Source organism: Macrobrachium nipponense, chromosome 1, assembly GCF_015104395.2.
Source record: "Macrobrachium nipponense isolate FS-2020 chromosome 1, ASM1510439v2, whole genome shotgun sequence".
NCBI lineage: Eukaryota > Metazoa > Arthropoda > Malacostraca > Decapoda > Palaemonidae > Macrobrachium > Macrobrachium nipponense.
In genome coordinates, this window is record NC_087200.1 from 124,426,148 (window position 1) to 124,447,297 (window position 21,150).

Genomic DNA, 21,150 nt, shown 5'->3' on the forward strand with positions numbered 1-21,150 from the left:
GAAGAGCCTTTCCGCCACGTCCTGGTGTAGAGACCATTCGGTCCCTATCACCTGATCCCGACGGCTGAGCTTGTCCGCTACTACATTCCTCTTGCCTGGAATGTAGCGTGCTGACAGCTCTATCGAGTGAGCCGTGGCCCACTCGTGCACCTGCGCCGTCAACTGATGGAGCGGAAGAGGACACTAGCCCCCCTGCTGTTGACATATGCCACTACTGTGGTGTTGTCGCACATCAACACCACTGAGTGTCCCACCAAGCGGTCCTGAAATTCTCGGAGAGCGTTGAACGCCGCCTTGAGTTCCAGGACATTGATGTGAATGGTGCTTTTCATGATGGTCCCACACACCTGCAGTCAGCAACTCCTCCAGGTGTGCGCCCCATCCCTCGGCGGTCGATGCGTCTGAGAACAGAAGCATCTCCGGGGGGGGAGTGCGTATGGGCACTCCTCTTAAGAGGTTCTTGTCGTCGAGCCACCAGGCTAGGTCCTGCTCACCTTGTCTGTGAGAGCCCCGGGAAAGTAAGGAGGATCCTTGGCTGAGACCAACTCTCCCTTAGCCTCCACTGGAGAGACCGCAGGTGAAGACGCCCGTGAGGGACTAACTTCTCGAGTGACGACAGATGGCCGATCACGACTTGCCATTGCTGTGCTGCCTGTTCCTGCCGAGACAGGAACCGGCCGGCTGCCTACCCTGAATTTGCTGATACGCAAGTCTGGCGGGAAGACCTGCCCTGCTACCGTGTCTATCAGCATACCCAGTACTTCATCTTCTGCTTGGGTTCGAGATCGGACTTCTCGTAGTTTATCACGATCCCCAGATCGCGACAAAACTTGAGGAGTCGATCTCTGTCCTGTAGCAACTGCGAGCGGAGCTCGCCAGGACTAGCCAATCGTCGAGATACCTCAGAAGACGTATCCCGTGCGGAATGGGCCCAAGCTGACACCAGAGTGAACACTCGCGTGAACACTGTGGGGCGGTTGAGAGACCGAAACAAAGTGCCCTGAATTGGTACACCGTCCCGTCGAAGATGAAGCGGAGGTACTTTCTGGAGGACTGATGGATGGGTATTTGAAAATACGCGTCCTTCAAGTCCACTGAAAGCATGAAATCGTTCCCCCTGATCGAGTCGAGCACCGAGCGTGCCGACTCCATCTTGAACCGCGTCGTGCGAACGAAGCGATTCAGGGGAGAGAGGTCTATCACCGGACGCCAGCCCCCCGATGCCTTCTCCACTAGGAAGAGGCGGCTGTAAAAGCCAGGTGACTGGTCCTCCACGATTTCTACAGCTCGTTTCGCCAGCATGGTCTTGATCTCCTGTCGAAGAGCGTTGTCCTTTGCTGATCCCCGGACATAGGCTGTAGATGGACCGGTTTGGAGATGAGGGGGGGCGAGACTCGAAGGGTAGTAGATATCCCTCCCGAAGGGACGTCTACTATCCAGTTCTCGGCGCCGTAGCGCTGCCAAGTCGCCCAATGGCTCGCCAGCACCCCCCCACTCGGCAGCAGGTGAGGGGGAACGCCGTCCCTAGCGTTTCCCTCCTCGTTTCGACTTCTTTCCACCACCTCCTCGGGGAAAGGAGGGTTGGGAGGAGGGCTGATTACGGCCTCCTCTAGCAGAAGTTGAAACAGCAGGAGTCTTCGCACGGGGCTTGGACGGTGCAACCGTCTTCGCCGCCGTGGAAGCGCTAGCCAAGCTCTTTGGCTTGGCCGCAGTCGCTCGAGATTGCCCAGTAACCCTCGAGACTGCCTGGTGAACTAAGCGGTCACTGTCGTCAGTGCGCTGCCTTTCCACCGCAGCGTCCACCATCTCTCCGGGAAAGAGAGCTGGGGAACTCCTAATGGGTCCATTGCGAAGCCCGAGTGCCGCCTCACGCCCGGCCCCCTTGGTCACTCGGGTAAGGACTGCGTCCCTACGTCGAAGAACCAAGTTGGCCCACAGGTTAGCAGTCTGATGGGCGAGGTAAGAGATTGCTCTTCCTCCAGACTGGCACAGTCTCCTGAAAGAAGCGTCGTCTTCGAGAGCAGAACTCCCGGAGCCGGCCGCTACTTTGGATATTGTGAGGGACCACAAATCCAACCAAGAGACTGCCTGGAACGCTGCCATAGCGGTAGATTCCAGGGCAAGTGCCTCCTGCTGCGAGAACCATAGGTTCTCCGACAGGAGCTGCTGCAGGGACACACCTGGAGTCAGCCTCGCTAACTCCGGGTTTAACCTGTTTAGGCAGTATCGGGTCTTCCGAAGGCACGTAGAATCGCCTCTGACGCTGTAGAGGGGGAGGAAGCAGCTTAGAAGACCGTCCGGATTTCAGCGAATCCTCCCGTCCTGAGACGAGATTCTCCACTTGATCCAGGACTGAGTCTGCAAGCTCTGATCGCGGTAACCCCACCATCATTTTGGGTTCCCTCTTGGGACCCCAAAATGATTCGAGCCGGGACGTGGGCTCTGCCGGGTGGTAGCGGCGATCCTTCTGCAAGGATCATTATGCTGACGAATCAGCTTAATGACCTCTGCAAAGTTCCTCTGTATCTCGGGAGTTACTGCGTCTTGTGGAGTAGGACCGTCCAGTCCCTCCAGCAAGAACAGGTCCCGCGATACTCCTCCTTCAGAAGGAGGAACAGCGGCAGACCCCTGACGGTCGCCTCCAACTACTTGCACGTATGTTCTGGTCGGTCCTAAAAAACCGTGCCTGAGCCATACGGCGTCATAGCGGGGTCACGAGCGGCGCAACCTCTCGTGATCACTCCTCGGTACCTCGCTCCTCCCGGTATAGCCCGAGGAGGTTGAAGGTACGGGAGAGGCAGACCTGACGCTCCCCCCCTCGCTTCGCTGGCAGGACCAGCGTGCGTGGAGGGCTGCTGCTGATCGTCAAAACCGCGTGGCGATCGAGCAGCAGGCCTAGCCTTGCCACTCGCCTGGGGCGATAGGCTCGGCTGAGAACGTCGAGACCGATCTCTAGCGTCAGGCGAGCTGTTGCTGGTCACCGTCTCCGCCTGGTCCCTATGGGAGCGGCGGTCAGGTGACCTTGCTAGGCTCTCTGTCGCGGCGAGACCGGCCAGCGTCCTCTCGGTGCGTCGAGCCGCTGGTACCAGCCGTGGCTGGTACCGACGGCCGCGGGGACCCCTTCCTCGCCTCAACCCGTGGCTGGTCAGCGACCGTCACGTCAACCCGAGCAGCCAGTTGATCGCTGCGAGAGCGTCCACTGGCCTGGCGAGAGTCGTGCGCACGACTCTCGCCAGTCTTCTGCTCCGCGCCGCTGTCTTGACGGCGAGCGAGCTCGGACGCCAAGACTTTGGGCTGGGACGGTCCCTCCCGTGGAAGAGCGTCCACTCGGTACTTCTCGCGAACGAGAAGCGGCCGAGACGGAACCTGGTTTAGCGGCAGAACCGCTAACGCCAGGTGAGGACGTACCAGCCGAGGCTGGTACACCTCGGCTCCCCGTCGTCGTCTTCTTTGCAGAGGAAGAGAACGGGCCCCGTTCCCGAAGGAACAGGAGGACCAGCAGAAGAGCTCCCCGACTCGCCTGAGCGAGCCGGGCCCTTAGAAGATCCCGAAGGAGTCTTCTTAGGGGGGGAGGAGGCAGCCTTCTTCTTCTTCGGCTGTTTAGCCTTAGAAGTCGAAGGGGAAGAGGAGGCAGCAGACGACGAAGAAGACGACGACGACATCTTCCTCTTCTTCCTCTTCTTCTTCGCCAGGCTCCGCAGGACAGACGTCAGGTCTTCCATCCAGGAGGGAGCCGGGGCAGTTGCCGAAGCAACAGGGCCCGACTGCACCTGTCCGGAAAGACCTGAGACTGTGACAGCACCACCAACAGCAGGAACAACAGGAACAGGTCCAGGAACAGCATGCACGTTATCTGAAAGGGAATGAGCAGCAGGGACAGCAACAGGTACGGCAGGCACGGCAGGTACCACAGGAGAGCCAGGCGTCCTGTCGGCAGCTACCGTCATCCTCGGCACTGGCGGCAGGTCCAGGGGGGTACTCTTGGGGCAGCGGAAGTCCGGGGTCGGCAACACAAAGAACCCAGGTGGCGGTGGCACCGTCCTCTTTGGTACGGCGGCAATCGGTTTTTGTATTGCAGCCGTGGGTGTCACCGACATTACATGTGGTGTATACACCAAGTGCGGTGGCATCTCATAAGCTGGTGGTGTAGATATTGTGGTGGTGATAGTGGTTTACCGTACCATGAGTGACCACTGCCGACCCCGCCAACCGCTGAATCAACCCCTGTATACTAGGCACTCCCTGCAGTCCCAGCGACTCCCACACCTGTCCCAGGTCGTCCTTCGCTGATGGCACACCTGCGGAAGCAACAGTCGGGTTAGTTAGAGGGGTTTCCTCGCTGAGAAGAGAACCCCACCCCACCCCAGAGCGGACGGAAGACCCCGAATACAGCTGGACGTCCGGGTAGCGGGCGCCCTCCTCCACACTCGACGGATCGAGAGAGGAGAAGGACTCCGCTACCCCCCCCGCAGGGGAAGGCGCGAAACGTGGGGGCTGGCCGGGGGGCAGGAAAGAAGACGAAGTGTCCGTTACCAAAGGAGTCACTGGACTTTCCGATGACTTCTTTGGCGGCCTAAGTCTCTTCCTGCCCTCGTACAGCACCCACTGCGCCTCGGACCAATTCATACATGTTACACATGGCTCGGTGCGGGAGCATTCTCGCCCCCGACACCGAGTACAAACCTCGTGTGGATCTACATCCACAAATGATCTGAATCGCCGCATTTACGCCCCTCCGCCCGGGACACACTCTACGGGCGACTGGGGGCGCGGCGAAATCTCCATTTCTTGATCACTCATTATTACAATGAAAAGAGAAATGTAAAATGTACTTACAGCATACACTCTCAAACACACTAGGAAAAAAAGATGGGCTGATACTCAAAGCAAACGACAAAGCGGGCAGAGCGATGACGAGCACGTCCTATCCTCACACGGCGAAAGCAAAAGTGATTTGTTTACCTCCCAGTCGCGCGGCGCGCGACGATCGGACAAGCAGTTAACTACCGTTCTCCCCTTGTTCGAAGCTTACGACCGTTCCAGCTGCCGCTAGCTACTTCCTATTGTTAAAGGACCGATGGTTTGTATTACGTATCGGAACAATTGGCTTTTTTCCCAATCAATGATAGCACTGCTGTGCTTTAGTCTAAGTTTAGATAGCCATGTTTTGTACTTTTAAGAAGCAATAGAACGTGAATAAATGTTTACAATTAAAAAGCAATAAAAAAGCAACAAATTTCAACTTTCTTTTTCTGACTGTATTTATATTTCTTTTCTCTGAATAAAAGCAAACCGGTAAAACTTTGTTACGCGGCCTGATTCCCGCCAGGGACAGTTTCCTCGTACATAAATGGACATAACCTTTCCTATAATGCTAGGTTCTGACCTAACCTAACTTAGGGTGACATACCCTGACCTGGATGGGGTGGGGGGGGAGACACCTGGTCTGCTAAATATGGCAGTCACCTGTCCTGATTGGCAAATGGCGGGAATCAGGCCAAGCAACTAAAGTAAAGTTTTACCAGCAACCCTAGGCTAGCCTTAAACGGAACTTCGGTCTGTTACATCTCGGTCTCTTACATCTACAAATGACAAATAACAACCCTAGGCTACACAGATTTTGCCTAGCCAGGACATAATTTCTAATTTTACTAATATTATATGCATAGGGTAAATATGACCTCGTCAAAACTCAAAATAAACACCAGGTAATTTCAACCCGTTTATACCAATCCAGGTACCGACAGCGACTTGGACTGAAACTACCCAAGTACCTAGTACTACTAGGTATAGCTACTACGCGCGGGCGTCTACGACATCACTTCATACCTGTTCATCTTCATCTCAGAATTGAAGATGACCTCATTTTTCTTGGGCGTGGAAACCGTGCCCTTCGCGTTGACGATCACGCCGTGTTCCTCCACTTCGTCTGTCATCTTCGGCGGAAAGTTGGAATCAAAACAAAAGGGGTAAACTTCAAAGGACGACTTCTCCCTCTTCTTCTTCTTGGCTCGTCGGCGGAAGACAGAGGGGCGAGAAGAGGGCTCAAAGTCCTCACACTCATACATTATGAGCGATGAATGTCTTTTTTTGCTGTCATTAAACTGCCCTCTGTGGAATTAAAGGTCTAATAAAACAAAATGAACATAAAAATTTTATTCCTGGTTCCTAAGCGTTCACTCCAGAAATACAGTTGCGGTCTTATTACACTATTCTCATGAGGTATAGTGGGGCTCAAATCTCATGCGACATGATTCTTTTTGTATCGTCCATATTCTCAGACTCAACGTGATGCTGCCAAGTAGTGCTATTTTTTTTTCTTTTTTTATTTGTAATGTCATTCATGTCGAAAAGTTTGCGAATTCACAGCTAACCTTATTTTCCTTATGGTTAAATAGATATTATCCCTTTTATGCACTGGTATAATTCTTAATTTGTGTGATTTGAATTGATTTTTTAAATTTTTTTTATCTTTACGTTGCTCGGTTCAAGTGTGGTGTGATAAGGTTAGCGGTGCCAGCAATGAAAGCCCACTCAACATGCTCCTCGGACTGGTCAACATAACCATGTCTGCAGCATTATGATAGTAGACCTAATAAGCTCAACAGTCATAACAACAATTTCAATGTAGGAATATGAATTAAAACAGGTTTTATTTGAATGTTGAAGATTTCGGCTGCGTTTAAGCTGCCTGTATGTTGGAAAATGTTTTATAGGCCTAAAAAAATAATCTAAGCCATCTGAGATGTAATCTGTTACTAATGAATTTATTTGTAGAGATCCCCTGTTCTTTGAAGAATATGAATTACAACCAGTTTTCTTTGAATGTTGAAGTTTCAGGCTGTGTTTAAGCTGCCTGTATGTTGCAAAATGATTTATAGACCTAGAAAAATAATCTAAGCTTTCTGATATGCAATCTTTACTAATGTTTTTATTTGTAGAGATTACCTGTTCTTCGAGGAATAAAAGATGATGATGAATTTGGTTATATGCAGAAGATGGTTATTAATCGAAATATCATAAGTACTAATTTCAAGGCATATGGAACACTTGTTTTTCAACTGGTTTACAATATTATTTCCTTAAAAGTCCTTCTGCTCGCTTTTGGTGTATAATTTATTCTTTCATAAGGTAACTTGAAGTGCAAGAATATGTAGATAACCTCATTTGCTTTCTGGCCAGAAATGGTTAATATAGAGATGTGAATGTTAAGTGTAAATTAAAGAAATCTAAACACCTAGGCCTAGGAATAATATCTTGGCTTTGACAAATAGGCGAATATTTGCTAGTATGCTATCAGTTTTGAAATATTTAAGAAAGATAACAAATAATTATGTATGAAAATCCAAATATTCCTTTAACATATAAAGTAAATGTTTTCAAGATAATCTAATGGTCGCTACTCATTGTAGACTTACTTATATACCAGGTGGTTGTTGTTGCACCGACACTAATACGTCACACATGCTCCCCTCACACGTTCATATCGGTGGGCGCATTCTACTTTTGTATATGCATATTTACATTTTTTCAGCGTTGAGGGTAAAAGCAATCAAATATGACTATTTCAAATTTTATGTTTGCTTTGGAAGCATTATTAATGTTACGACAATTTTTTTCGTTTTGGTCAAATGCTTCAGCGATGACTCAACGAAAGTTTTGAAAATGTTTCGTAAGGGTTTTTTCTGAAATTTGGCTACACGTGACATTTTCTTACAATTTTCAAGTATATGACAGATTTCACTCTTATGAAACATATTATCGCCTTAGTGTATGCGATACTCGCGTTTTCGCATTGAAATAAAAGATAATTATGGATTATGCTAGGTTGCCAGTTAGTGAATTTTGAATGAAATCCTATGGAGTCATGTCGCATGAGATTTGAGCATCACTTCATAGCACTTCAAAATGTTTATTTGAATTCTTGTCCATTACCACTCTCCGCAACAATGACCCAGAAAAATTAAAGCTGTTTCTAAACTAGATATTAACAAAATATTTGCACTATACTTCTTAAACCTTCCCCCTTTCCTTTCTTTGTAACCGAGGAAGAGTCATGCTACTGGCTTTGACATCCATCGTTTTCCAGGTTAACAACATTCTTAATCTTCAGGGCTAGACTTATATATTCCTCCAGTTATGTTAGGGAATTTCAGGGTCTCTAAAGTAAAGTAATGATGTTTTTTTTTTTTTTTCTTTTGTATGGTTTTAAACTTGAATAAATGTTCGGTGCTACTTTCCTCCATTAAGCAGATATCACAGGCCTCATCCTTATATTAACCCCTGTTAGTTTTCAATTTCAACATATACTATTCCTCTTTATTATCATTTTCTTCTTAACTTGTATGTCGCGGAACACCGAAGGGCAAGAAGAGGGATCAAGATCCTTAATCGTCATGATCAATGAATGCCGTTTTTGCCGTCATCAAACTGACTTTTGTGGAATTAAAAGGTTAATCAAACAAAATTAACAAGAAACAAAAAAATCATATAATCCCTCCTCTTCTTCTTGACTCGTCAGCGGAAGACCAATAGGTAAGAAGAGAACTCAAATGTAAGCGATTTTTTTCGTCAGCAAACTGGCTTCTGTGGAGTTAAAGGGCTAATAGAGAAAAAATTAAAAGAATCTTAATGCAAAAATATTATATTACTTTAATTCTAAGATTCGGTGTCAAAGTTTTAAAGCTGTACTACTCTTAAGTCTTAAATCTAGCGAATTTACTGTTAGCGAAGTATCAAAGTGGAATACCTACTGTGTCAGGCATTTCGGGTTATAATTTTTTCCTCTACGTTGGGAGGGATCATGACGTCGTTCTACAAATGTTCTCATTAATTAGCACCGTATTATTCACTCTGCGAGCTGAACCGTCGAAACACTTATATGAGAATAGGTACCGCATATTAAATACAGATATACTACCAATTTTCTTCTAGGCATGAGGGTTGAAGTACTGTTAACCGAAATTCGGCAAGCTGTTTTATGATTTCGTCTTAATTTTTCTAATGTGATATTTAGTACATCTTGCCGCCTTCTTTACATAAATGGCACAATAAGAGCGCCCAGACTGTAAGTTCCAAAATGAAAATTACCCCCGAACTTTGCTGGGGATCAACAAAATCATTTGTACCCAAAGAAAAGAAAAAAAAAAAAACATACGGAATGTACAAGGAAACGCGAAAGTGAGCCGTTACATATTGTTACTTTTAATTTACTACTACTAGTTCCGGTATCTCATCTGAAATGTCTGGTAGAGGACTATTTCGAGTCATTATTAAAAATTTTGTGGATTCATTTAAGAAGCCGCGCCAGAGTGGACAATTAATGGGTGACGACTACTTCGGAAATAAGTACTACGAGCTCGCTGCAGGTAGGACTGGAGGCAAATATTGACTGTAATCGTACAGGGTAATCCTACAGTTTAGCGGTCAACATTCACTACATTATGTAAAGTAAACATCTTTACAAAGATTTATCGAATCTGTATTGGATCGTGGAAACCGATGGAAAAATTAGCAGTTTATCTGCTTAAAGAAGCAGAGGTTGTGAATAAAAACAGGGGGATTGTAAAAGAAACACCAAAAAGAATAAAGAAGGCAAAAAATCGTAGTATGTAGGGTAACACACCGCTGTGGCGGCACTTGCACTTACTAGCTAGCTAATTTTCCACTTTTTCACTCGAAACAACAATACAATTCAATATTTAAGTACGAACTGGATATTGGTACGGCAGCCGTACCTTGATCGCGGTAGATGTTGGTACGACAGTGAATTGCGCATGCGCGAACCCTTGTTTACCGCCTCACGCATATCCAAAGACTATATACTGAGGTATATACGCAGCCTTTGGGCATACTATTAGTGACAGCAAGAAAAATGGTGACGTAACATCATGAACCGCGGAATAATACATTAGTTTTCGCCGAAAAACAGATGTTTTCAGGCTTTAACGAGCTGATAAAAGCTATAGACATCTATGAAGACTCAAACTTTCAAAAATTGGGTAATTCATGGTATATACGTAGGTCACGAACGATCAAATCGGCCCTGAAAAGAATTTCGAAGAGGAGATTCAAAGAGGATTATATATAAATATATACACTACCATCGTACCTTTGGTGACTTTCTCGGCCCTTTATTCTGCCCGACATCGGCAGTTGCAAAGGCCTTTATACACTTTACAATATTCTTTTAATTCACTTCATTGGGTATATTGCAGCTGTCGGAGAAGATGATAGAATTTACCAGGTAGTGAAATGGCAAAATTAAACAAAATTTCAGCACTATTCCATTAAAATCGGGATAGTGTTGTTTTTGTAGTACAAAAATGAGGGACAAAATTCACAAAAGCAAAAAAAAAAAAAAAAAAAAAAAAAAAAAAAAAAAAAAGGGGGGGGAGGGACATTTTGCTAACTAAAAAAAGGGGGACAGATGTTCAAAAAGCGTGACTGTCCCGCCTAAAAGCCGAACTCTGGTTTACATAATACAGTATGATTAGCAAACTGGTAAACGGATACAGCTAACTGCCTTATCTACAGCAAGTCAAGAGCGCAATACGGCACTAATGACAGAATCTGCCGTACCCTCACCGCACTATATTATTTGTACGGCATGAAGTCTGAAATTGACGTATGCGCAATTCACTGCCGTACCAATATCTACCACGATCCGGATACGGCTGCTGTACCTATATCCTGTGCCATTTAAGTATACCATTCAAAAGACCGAAGCTTCGTCAACAAAATGAGATAGGTATATGAAACCGCCACACGGACTAAAAATAAGTATGTGAGGTCTTTGTACGATATGTTTTCAAGACAGTTTAGCCTATTAATCCAATATGGCGTGGTATCGTCTCGTGAACAACCAGGCATACACTGTCAGACACGTCCTTCCCAGCGCTCATTTGAACAATGTTTGCGTATCTATGTAGTAGCTGTAATCAGCACAACAAAACAGTGAAAGTATGAGACGTCTTATTCCCAAGTTCATGTTTTGAACTGAAATGCATTTCTACCTTGTAGCCTAATCGGTGGTTTTAACCTTACTGCCATCACAAATAAAACTCCCCAGTGCTTATTTACTTGTAATTTTACATACTTTGTTCTTAATTCACTCCAAATTTAACTTCATACCCTAGTATTTTAAGTTTCATTTTGTACGTCTGGCAGCCAGAATCCACAAGTCAAGCAGACGACGCATTAGTGAATTGTTTATGAACAAAAAATTTTCCATTTTTGCTAACACTCTTCATTTATTAGAGTCTATATTACTATTTTGACTTTTTAAAATTTTTTTCATAATTTTGTGGCTGAAATAATTTTATTTTTATTTTTAATAATTGTACGGCTGAAACAAATGTAATCTTTAATGCGTGCTAGGGATGCCAGTAATCGTTGCCAACGCCGATGCATTTACAAACTGTTTCCGTGAATTCTAGATGTCATAGTAATGCAATAATAATAAAAATGCTCTAGTATTTATGTATATAGGTATATATTAAAAATAGATATGCCAAACTCACTTTTCTCCATGGGTTTTTGTAAGTCTTATCCCAAGTTTGGAGGGTAAACACAAAAAACAATTGGCAACACCATAGCTATATCACAGCAAAACTGATGAAATTTGTGTCAGGAATCTGGTTACCTTGTGAGGACTGAGTAAGACGAGGAGAGTGAGCGCATTAACTTTATTCCGCAGAGCGGCTGTACATAAGGCGGTATGCGGACAGAAACGTAGTTTGCACGCATGCACGAACAAACATAAACAAAAAGGGGCAGGGCCCCCCCTGTGAATTTGTTTCTTCACAGACGAAAATACATGAATATATTATTACATAGAGGGTACGGATTCCCGACATATATACTAGTACTTCAAAAGAATGGGTGTAAAATGCTCTAAATTTTAATTCCTGGAAGAAAGGAGATGACATATGGATATACAGATTTTTACAATGGAAGGGTGAACATTCGCCCAAATGTCGTCCTTACAACTTTTACAACAACGAATATTTTCAAATGAATTATCATGAATACATAATGAATATAGGCAATTCATAACCTTATTCTGGTCTTTAACTATATATTTAAATGTCATCTACCGCTCTCTTCTTCATCTTCTTCCCGAACAATCAATATGTTTTCCCGTCTGGAGGCCGATCCACCTCGTCATTTAAGATTGTTGCGAAGAAAGTATCCCAGCGTCTATAGGTAATAATGGTGTGTGGATTTAGCACAGGAAATGGATAGTTTATTGACACAAGTGACTTCGCAAACATTGAGATGGCATCAATCTTCTAAACATAAGGTGTTATAAGTTAAATTTCGAAAGCGTCATGGAGGTATGCTTGCACCGTGCATAGCTAGACTTTCATTAACTTCTTTTTAACTGTAAATTATGGCATTATTTTGTGACTTGAAAGAAAACACTTCCTTTGAGAGGAGTGTAGAGGTCTTGATCTGTTGTTTCCATGCTGGTTGGGTTATGACTGGCATCTAATTTGGGATACTATTAGTGCTAAAGTTATATTTGTTCCGATACGTAATACAAACCCTCGGTCCTTTAACAATAGGAAGTAGCTAGCGGCAGCTGGAACGGTCGTAAGCTTCGAACAAGGGGAGAACGGTAGTTAACTGCTTGTCCGATCGTCGCGCGCGCGACTGGGAGGTAAACAAATCACTTTTGCTTCGGCCGTGTGTGGATAGGACGTGCTCGTCATCGCTCTGCCCGCTTTGTCGTTTGCTTTGAGTTTTGAGTATTTGCCCTCTCTTTCTGTGTAATTCAGAGTGATTGTAAGTACTTTGCATTTCTTTGTTCATTTATGATGAGGTGAGGAAGAAATGGAGATTTCACCACCCCCCGGCGGTTCGCCCGTAGAGTGTTGTCCCGGGCTGGAGGGCGTAGATGTGGGGGATTCAGATCGTTTGTTGATGTAGATCCTCACGAGGTTTGTACTCGTTGTCGGGGGCGAGAGTGCTCCCGCAACGAGCCCTGTGTAACGTGTATGCATTGGTCCGAGGCGCAGTGGGTGCTGTACGAGGGCAGGAAGAGACTTAGGCCGCCCAAGAAGTCATCGGAAAGTCCAGTGACTCCTTGGTAACGGACACTTCGTCCTCTTTCCTGCCCCCGGCCAGCCCCCACGTTTCGCGCCTTCCCTGCGGGGGGGGGGGGGGGTAGCGGAGTCCTTCTCCTCTCTCGATCCGTCGAGTGTGGAGGAGGGGGCGCCCGCTACCGGACGTCAGTTGTACTCGGGGTCTTCCGTCCAGCTCTGGGTGGGGTTTTTCTTCTCCCCCCAGGGCCTGCGAGAGGAAGCCCCTCTAACTAACCCGACTGTTGCTTCCGCAGGTGTGCCATCAGCGAAGGACGACCTGGGACAGGTGTGGGAGTCGCTGGGACTGCAGGGAGTGCCGAGCATACAGGGGTTGATTCAGCGGTTGGCGGGGTCGGCAGTGGTTACTCATGGTGCGGTAACCACTACAACAACCACAATCTCGACACCAGCATATGAGATGCCACCGCATCTGGTGTACACACCACATTCGTCATGTCCGGGGTAAACACCCACGGCTGCAATCCAGAAACCAATTCATGACCGTGCCAAAGAGGACGTTGCCACCGCCACCTGGGTTCTTTGTATTGCCGACCCCGGACTTCCGCTGCCCAAAGAGTACCCCACCCCCCTGGACCTGCCGCCAGTGCCGAGGATGACGGTAGCTGCCGACAGGACGCCTGGCCTCTCCCTGAGGTACCTGCCGTGCCTGCCGTAACCTGTTGCTGTCCCAGCGCTATTCCCTTTCAGATCAGGTGCCTGCTGTCTCATTCACTTTCAGATGTTCCTGCCGTTCCTGCTGTTCCTGGACCTGTTCCTGTTGTTCCTGCTGTTGGTGGTGCTGTCACAGTCTCAGGTCTTTCCGGACAGGTGCAGTCGGGCCCTGTTGCTTCGGCAACTGCCCCGGCTCCCTCCTGGATGGAAGACCTGACGTCTGTCCTGCGGAGCCTGGCGAAAGAAGAAGAGGAAGAGGGAAAAGAAGGTGTCGTCGTCGTCTTCGTCGTCTTCTTCGTCGTCTGCTGCCTCTCCTTCCCCTTCGACTTCTAAGGCCAAACAGCCGAAGAAGAAGAAGGTTGCCTCCTCCCCCCCTAAGAAGACTCCTTCGGGATCTTCAATAAGGGCCCGGCTCGTTCAGGCGAGCTGGGGAGCCTCTTTCTGCTGGTCCTCCTGTTCCTTCGGGAACGGGGCCCGTCGCTTCTTCTGCAAAGAAGAAGTCGACGGGGACCAGAGGTTGCACCAGCCTCGGCTGGTGCGTCCTCACCTGTTGCTAGTGGTTCTGCCGCTAAACCAGGCTTCCGTCCTCTGGACCGCTGCTAGTTCGCGAGAAGCAAGCACCGATTGTGGACGCTCTTCCAAAGAAGACCGTCCAGCCAAAGTTTTGACGCCCGAGCTCGCTCGCCGTCAAGACAGCGGCGCGGAGCAGAAGACGGCGAGAGTCGTGCACACGACTCTCGCCAGGCCAGTGGACGCTCTCGCAGCGATCAACTGGCTGCTCGGGCTGACGAAGACGGTCGCTGACCAGCCACGGTTGAGGCGAGGAAGGAGTCCCCGCGGCCGCCGTTACCAGCCATGGCTGGTACCAGCGGCTCGACGCGCCGAGAGGACGCTGGCCGCCGGTCCCGACGCGACAGAGAGCCTAGCAGGTCACCCGTCCGCCGCTCCCGATGGGACCGGGCGGAGATCGGTGACCAGCGGCAGCTCGCCTGACGCTAGAGATCGGTCTCGACGTTCTTCAGCCGAGCCAATCGCCCCAGGCGAGCGGCAAGGCTAGGCCTGCTGCTCGACCGTCACCGCGGGTTGACGATCAGCAGCAGCCCTCCCAGCACGCTGGTCCTGCCAGCGAGGGGGGAGCGTCAGGTCTGCCTCTCCCGTACCTTCAACCTCCTCGGGCTATACCGGGAGGAGCGAGGTACCGAGGAGCGATCACGAGAGGTGCGCCGCTCGTGACCAGCTATGACGCCGTACGGCTCAGGCACGGTTTTAGGACCGACCAGAACGTACGCGCAAGTAGTTGGAGGCGAACCGTCAGGGGTCTGTCGCTGTTCCTCCTTCTGAAGGAGGAGTATCGCTGGGATAGCTCTTGCTGGAGGGACTGGACGGTCCTACTCCACAAGACGCAGTAACTCCCGAGATACAGAGGAACTTTGCAGAGGTCATTAAGCTGATGCGTCTGCATAATGACCTCGCGGAAGGATCGCCGCTACCACCGGCAGAGCCCACGTCCCGGCTCGAATCATTTTGGGGTCCCAAGAGGGAGCCCAAAATGATGGTGGGGTGGGGGTTACCGCGATCTGAGCTTGCAGACTCGGTCCTGGATCAGGTGGAGAATCTCGTCTCAGGACGGGAGGACTCGCTAAAGTCCGGACGGTCTTCTAAGCTGCTTCCTCCTCCTCTACAGCGGCAGAGGCGATTCTACGTGCCTTCGGAAGACCCGATACTGCCTAAACAGGTTAAAACCCCGGAGTTAGGCGAGGCTGACTCCAGGTGTGGCCCTGCAGCAGCTCCTGTCGGAGAACCTATGGTTCTCGCAGCAGGAGGCACTTGCCTGGAATCTACCGCTATGGCAGCATTCCAGGCAGTTTCCTGGTTGGATTTGTGGTCCCTCACAATATCCAAAGTAGCGGCCGGCTCCGGGAGTTCTGCTCTCGAAGACGACGCTTCTTTTAGGAGACTGTGCCAGTCTGGAGGAAGAGCAATCTCTTACCGCTCGCCCATCAGACTGCTAACCTGTGGGCCAACTTGGTTCTTCGACGTAGGGACGCAGTCCTTACCCGAGTGACCAAGGGGGCCGGGCGTGAGGCGGCACTCGGGCTTCGAAATGGACCTCTTAGGAGTTCCCCAGCTCTCTTTCCTGGAGAGATGGTGGACGCTGCGGTGGAAAGGCGGCGCACTGACGAGAGTGACCGCTTAGTTCACCAGGCAGTCTCGAAGGTTACTGGGCAATCTCGAGCGACTGCGGCCAAACAAAGAGCTTGGCTAGCGCTTCCACGGCGGCGAAGACGGTTGCACCGTCCAAACCCCGTGTGAAGACTCCTGTTGTTTCAACTTCTGCTAGAGGAGGCCGCAACCAGCCCTCCTCCCAGCCCTCCTTTCCCCGAGGATGGTGCTGGAAAGAAGTCGAAACGAGGAGGGAAACGCTAGGGACGGCGTTCCCCCTCACCTGCTGCCGGAAGTGGGGGGGTGCCTAGCGAGCCAGGTTGGGCGACTTGGGCAGCGCTACGGCGCCGAGAAACTGGATAGTAGACGTCCATTCGGGAGGGATATCTACTACCCTTCGAGTCTCGGCCCCCCCTCATCTCCAAACCGGTCCACCTACAGACCTATGTCCGGGGATCAGCAAAGGACAACGCTCTTCGACAGGAGATCAAGACCATGCTGGCGAAACGAGCTGTAGAAATCGTGGAGGGACCAGTCACGGGCTTTTACAGCAGCCGCCTCTTCCTAGTGGAGAAGGCATCGGGGGGCTGGCGTCCGGTGATAGACCTCTCTCCCCTGAACCGCTTCGTTCGCACGACGCGGTTCACGATGGAGTCGGCACGCTCGGTGCTCGACTCGATCAGGGGGAACGATTTCATGCTTTCAGTGGACTTGAAGGATGCGTATTTTCAAATACCCATCCATCCAGTCCTCCAGAAAGTACCTCCGCTTCATCTTCGACGGGACGGTGTACCAATTCAGGGCACTTTGTTTCGGTCTCTCAACCGCCCCACAGGTGTTCACGCGAGTGTTCACTCTGGTGTCGGCTTGGGCCCATTCGCACGGGATACGTCTTCTGAGGTATCTCGACGATTGGCTAGTTCATGGCGAGCTCCCGCTCGCAGTTTGCTACAGGACAGAGATCGACTCCTCAAGTTTTGTCGCGATCTGGGGATCGTGATAAACTACGAGAAGTCCGATCTCGAACCCAAGCAGAAGATGAAGTACCTGGGTATGCTGATAGACACGGTAGCAGGGCAGGTCTTTCCCGCAGACTTGCGTATCAGCAAATTCAGGGAGGCAGCCGGCCGGTTCCTGTCGCGGCAGGAACAGGCAGCACAGCAATGGCAAGTCGTGATCGGCCATCTGTCGTCACTTCGAGAAGTTAGTCCCTCACGGGCGTCTTCACCTGCGGTCTCTCCAGAAGGCTAAGGGGGGAGGGTTGGTCTCAGGCCAAGGATCCTCCTTACTTTCCCGTGGCTATCACGGACAAGGTGAGGCAGGACCTAGCCTGGTGGCTCGACGACAAGAACCTCTTAAGAGGAGTGCCCATACGCACTCCCCCCCCGGAGATGCTTCTGTTCTCAGACGCATCGACCGAGGGATGGGGCGCACACCTGGAGGAGTTGCTGACTGCAGGTGTGTGGGACCATCACGAAAAGCACCTTCACATCAATGTCCTGGAACTCAAGGCGGCGTTCAACGCTCTCCAAGAGTTTCAGGACCGCTTGGTGGGACACTCAGTGTGTTGATGTGCGACAACACCACAGTAGTGGCATATGTCAACAAGCAGGGGGGCTAGTGTCTCTTCCGCTCCATCAGTTGACAGTTGCAGGTGCACGAGTGGGGCCACGGCTCACTCGATAGAGCTGTCAGCTCGCTACATTCCAGGCAAGAGGAATGTAGTAGCAGACAAGCTCAGCCGTCGGGATCAGGTGATAGGACCGAATGGTCTCTACACCAAGAACGAGTAGCGGAAAGGCTCTTCTTCAACCTGTGGGGGCGACCGGTCGTAGACCTGTTCGCCACCCGGCACAACAGAAAACTTCAGGTTTTCTTTCAGCTGTGCCGGACCCATGGGCAGCTGCAGAGGACGCTCTCCAACACCCCTGGGACAACCTCTTCGCTTACGCCTTTCCTCCCTTCTCTGTCTGACAAAGTGATCAGTCGAGCGCTGGTCACTCCCAATCTCAGAATGATCCTGGTGGCTCCCAAACGGCCGCAAGCCGTTTGGTATCTGGACCTGCTGGCTCTTCTTGCGGACGCACCGAGAGAGCTACCCACTTGGCACAACCTTCTAGCCCAGCCACATGTAGAACGGTACCACCAAGCAGTCCAGTCCCTTCAACTTCACGGCTGGCTGTTATCCACCATCTCTTGCGAACGAGAGGCTTTTCTCGTAGCGCAGCAACAGAGATGGCTGGACAACGTCCGACAGTCTCTGCAGCTGTGTACCAGGGGAAGTGGGCCGTCTTCTGTGGTTGGTGTCCGTAGAACAGGGTCTGTCTCCTCTCAGAGCCACTCTTCAGCAGGTAGCGGATTTCCCTCGTGTTTGTTCTTCGCCGAGAAGCTCCTCTCAGTACCCACAGTTAAAGGATATAGAGCCGCCCTGGCTCTCGTCCTAAAACTGAGGGGACTGGACATCTCGAATTCGTTCGAGATCTCCTTGCTAATGAGGAGCTTCGAAAGGTCTTGACCCCACCCAGGGAACTCAGGGCCCCTGCGTGGTATGGACTCTCGTACTTAGGAGTTTGACTCGAAGACCCTTCGAGCCACTCCGAGAGTCGTCAGACAGGGATCTGACTCTCAAGACCCTCTTCTTGCTGGCCCTGGCATCGGCGAAGAGAGTAGGGGAACTACATGGCCTTTCTTATGATGTTAAACATACCAGAGGCTGGGGATCTGTGACGCTCGATTTTCGTCCGAACTTCGTAGCTAAGACTCAGAATCCGTCGATCCCTGACAACAGGTTCGAGTCTTTCACGATCCCCTCCCTTCTGGACTTCACCGATAACGATGCGGATGAGATGCTGCTTTGTCCTGTGAGGGCGCTACGGCGCTATCTGAAGAGAACTCGACATCTCAGGCCTGAGTGTCGACGCCTCTTCGTTAGCACTGGGGTTACCAAGAAAGAAGTTCCAAGAACACGCTTTCTTTCTGGCTGCTTGAGGTGATCAGGAGAGCGTACGAGGCTGATGGTAGCGACGACATCCGTACGCTCCGACCGAGAGCCCACGAAGTCAGAGGTATCGGACCCTCCTTAGCGTTCCGTAAGAACTTCTCCGTGGCGCGGAGGTCCTGAAGGCAGTGTCTGGGCCAACCAGACCACCTTCACGTCCTTCTACCTTCGGGATATTGCCCACAAGTCCTTGGATACTTTTCCTTGGGACCTGTGGTGGCTGCTCAAACACGTTGTGTAAGCTTACCCCAGCACCCGAGCAGGCAGAACAGCATCGATTCCTGGTATGACTGGGAGAATGAATGTGCGAATGAGAGAGTGACTGGCTCCTCTTCACCATCTTTCTCTACCTCTACCTGTGGGCAGAGGGATACGGTCGTTACCTTGCTGGAAGGGAGTCAGATGCAGGTAAGCTATTCAACAGAGCTCCATTTTATCTCTTTAACTAGAGATAGGAGTGTATATCCACCACTTTCTCCAACAAGGGTGAGAAAGTGGATGCCTACATGAGACAAACCCATTACTTTACATTGCTCATGTAAAGGAAAAAGTTCTTACAATGCTGGTACAAAGAGATACGCTTGCCTCTCTCTTAGTACTCGGCCCAGAGGTCTGACCATTGATCCTGCGGTGCACACCCCGATCAATCGGACAGAGGCTGGATCCCTCCCTCGCTCTTACGACCAGGGAGGCATTCCAGGGATGGACGAACACCAGTCTGTTCATCAAAAGACTCAGATTCCTCCCACCAAGAATGAGTCTTCCTATTGTTAAAGGACCGAGGGTTTGTATTACGTATCGAACAAATGACAATTTGTCGAAAATTGCATTTTCCTAACTATACAAACCTGAGGTCCTTTACATATAGTCCCTCCTCATGCCACCCCTCACTCTGCGTATTTTGCATGGGCCAAAAGCAAAAGTGATTTGTTTACCTCCCAGTCGCGCGGCGCGCGACGATCGGACAGCAGTTAACTACCGTTTTTCTCCCTTGTTCGAAGCTTACGACCGTTCCAGCTGCCGCTAGCTACTTCCTATTGTTAAAGGACCTCAATGTTTGTATAGTTTTAGGAAAAATGCAATTTTCGACAAATTGTCATTTTGGAAAGTGACCAGGCAACAGTACAGTTGTCCGCCTGTCTGCACAGCGGTGTTTTACCCCAGGTATAGGTACCCAACATGTCTAAGGGGATACAAACTGCCATAGAATTTTGAAATAATCGTAAACCTCTGTTTCTGTGAGCAGATAAACTTTTTTTTTTTTTAAACAAACAGACTTGCTTGCAGATCTATCAAACTAAGAAACTGTAAATGGGAAAGAAAAGTCACACAAGGGAGCAGTGAATTTGGACCCCTAATCTCCAAATTCGTTATTATGTAATGGTAGTACTGGTAATTATCTATGGTAGCCATAGATTTCCCCAATAGGCAGCTTATATAGTTTGGTAGCTCTGCAAAAGAAAACAAAAAAAGGGGATAATCCCACAGCTTAGGGGTCCAAATTCACTACGCCTCTGTGTGATGAAGTTTCCTTTCCTATTTTCAATTTCTTCTCTCAACAGATCTGCAAACATAGGTAGCTAGTAGGTATATTTGATAAACAAAACAAAAAATTAGCAGTTTCTCTGCTTACAGCAGCCAATTTTTTATAAATTTTTAAAAATTAGCAATTTATCTCATTACATAAGTAGAGATTGACAGTTTTCTCAAAATTCTATGGGGGACCTTATCCCCTAAGACATGTTTTTGTCTATTTACATCCCACCCCCTCTATTCCGTTTTTTTTTTTTTTTTTTTTTGTTTTTTTTTTTTTTTTTTTTTTTTTTAATCCTTGCTTCTGTATGCAGGTGAACTGCAAATTTGTTCCGAGCGGCATACAAACCTCGGTCCTTTTACAATAGGAAGGTACTAGCGGCAGCTGGATAGGTCGTAAGCTTTCGAACAAGGGGTTCGGTAGTTAACTGCTTGTCCGACAGGCGCGCGCGCGCGACTGGGAGGTAAACAAATCACTTTTGCTTTCGGCCTGCTGGCGTGTGGACGTGTATCATCGCTCTCTGCCCGCTTCATCGTCGTTGCTTTCGCATGGTTGTGTTTTTATTTTTCTATTTATCTAGTGAAACTGAATTGTAAGTACAATCATTTCATATTTATTTCCATTGAATTCAATTGTGAATTAAAGGATCTTGGTTTCTCCACGCCCTCCGTTTCCCACCGGGGGGGCCCTCGTTT

The 21,150-nt window shown here is 49.1% G+C and overlaps 1 protein-coding gene across 1 annotated transcript in view; it reads left to right on the top strand.

Annotated features, from left to right (window-relative positions):
* Positions 1-9,217: 9,217 nt before the first annotated feature.
* The window catches only part of LOC135219595 (NADH dehydrogenase [ubiquinone] 1 alpha subcomplex assembly factor 2-like), a 64,342-nt gene continuing 52,409 nt past the window's right edge, over positions 9,218-21,150 (top strand). Inside the window, exon 1 of the mRNA XM_064256482.1 lies at positions 9,218-9,368. Coding sequence (XP_064112552.1) covers positions 9,242-9,368 — 127 coding nt within the window. The 5' untranslated portion in view covers positions 9,218-9,241. The remainder of the gene's footprint in view (positions 9,369-21,150) is intronic.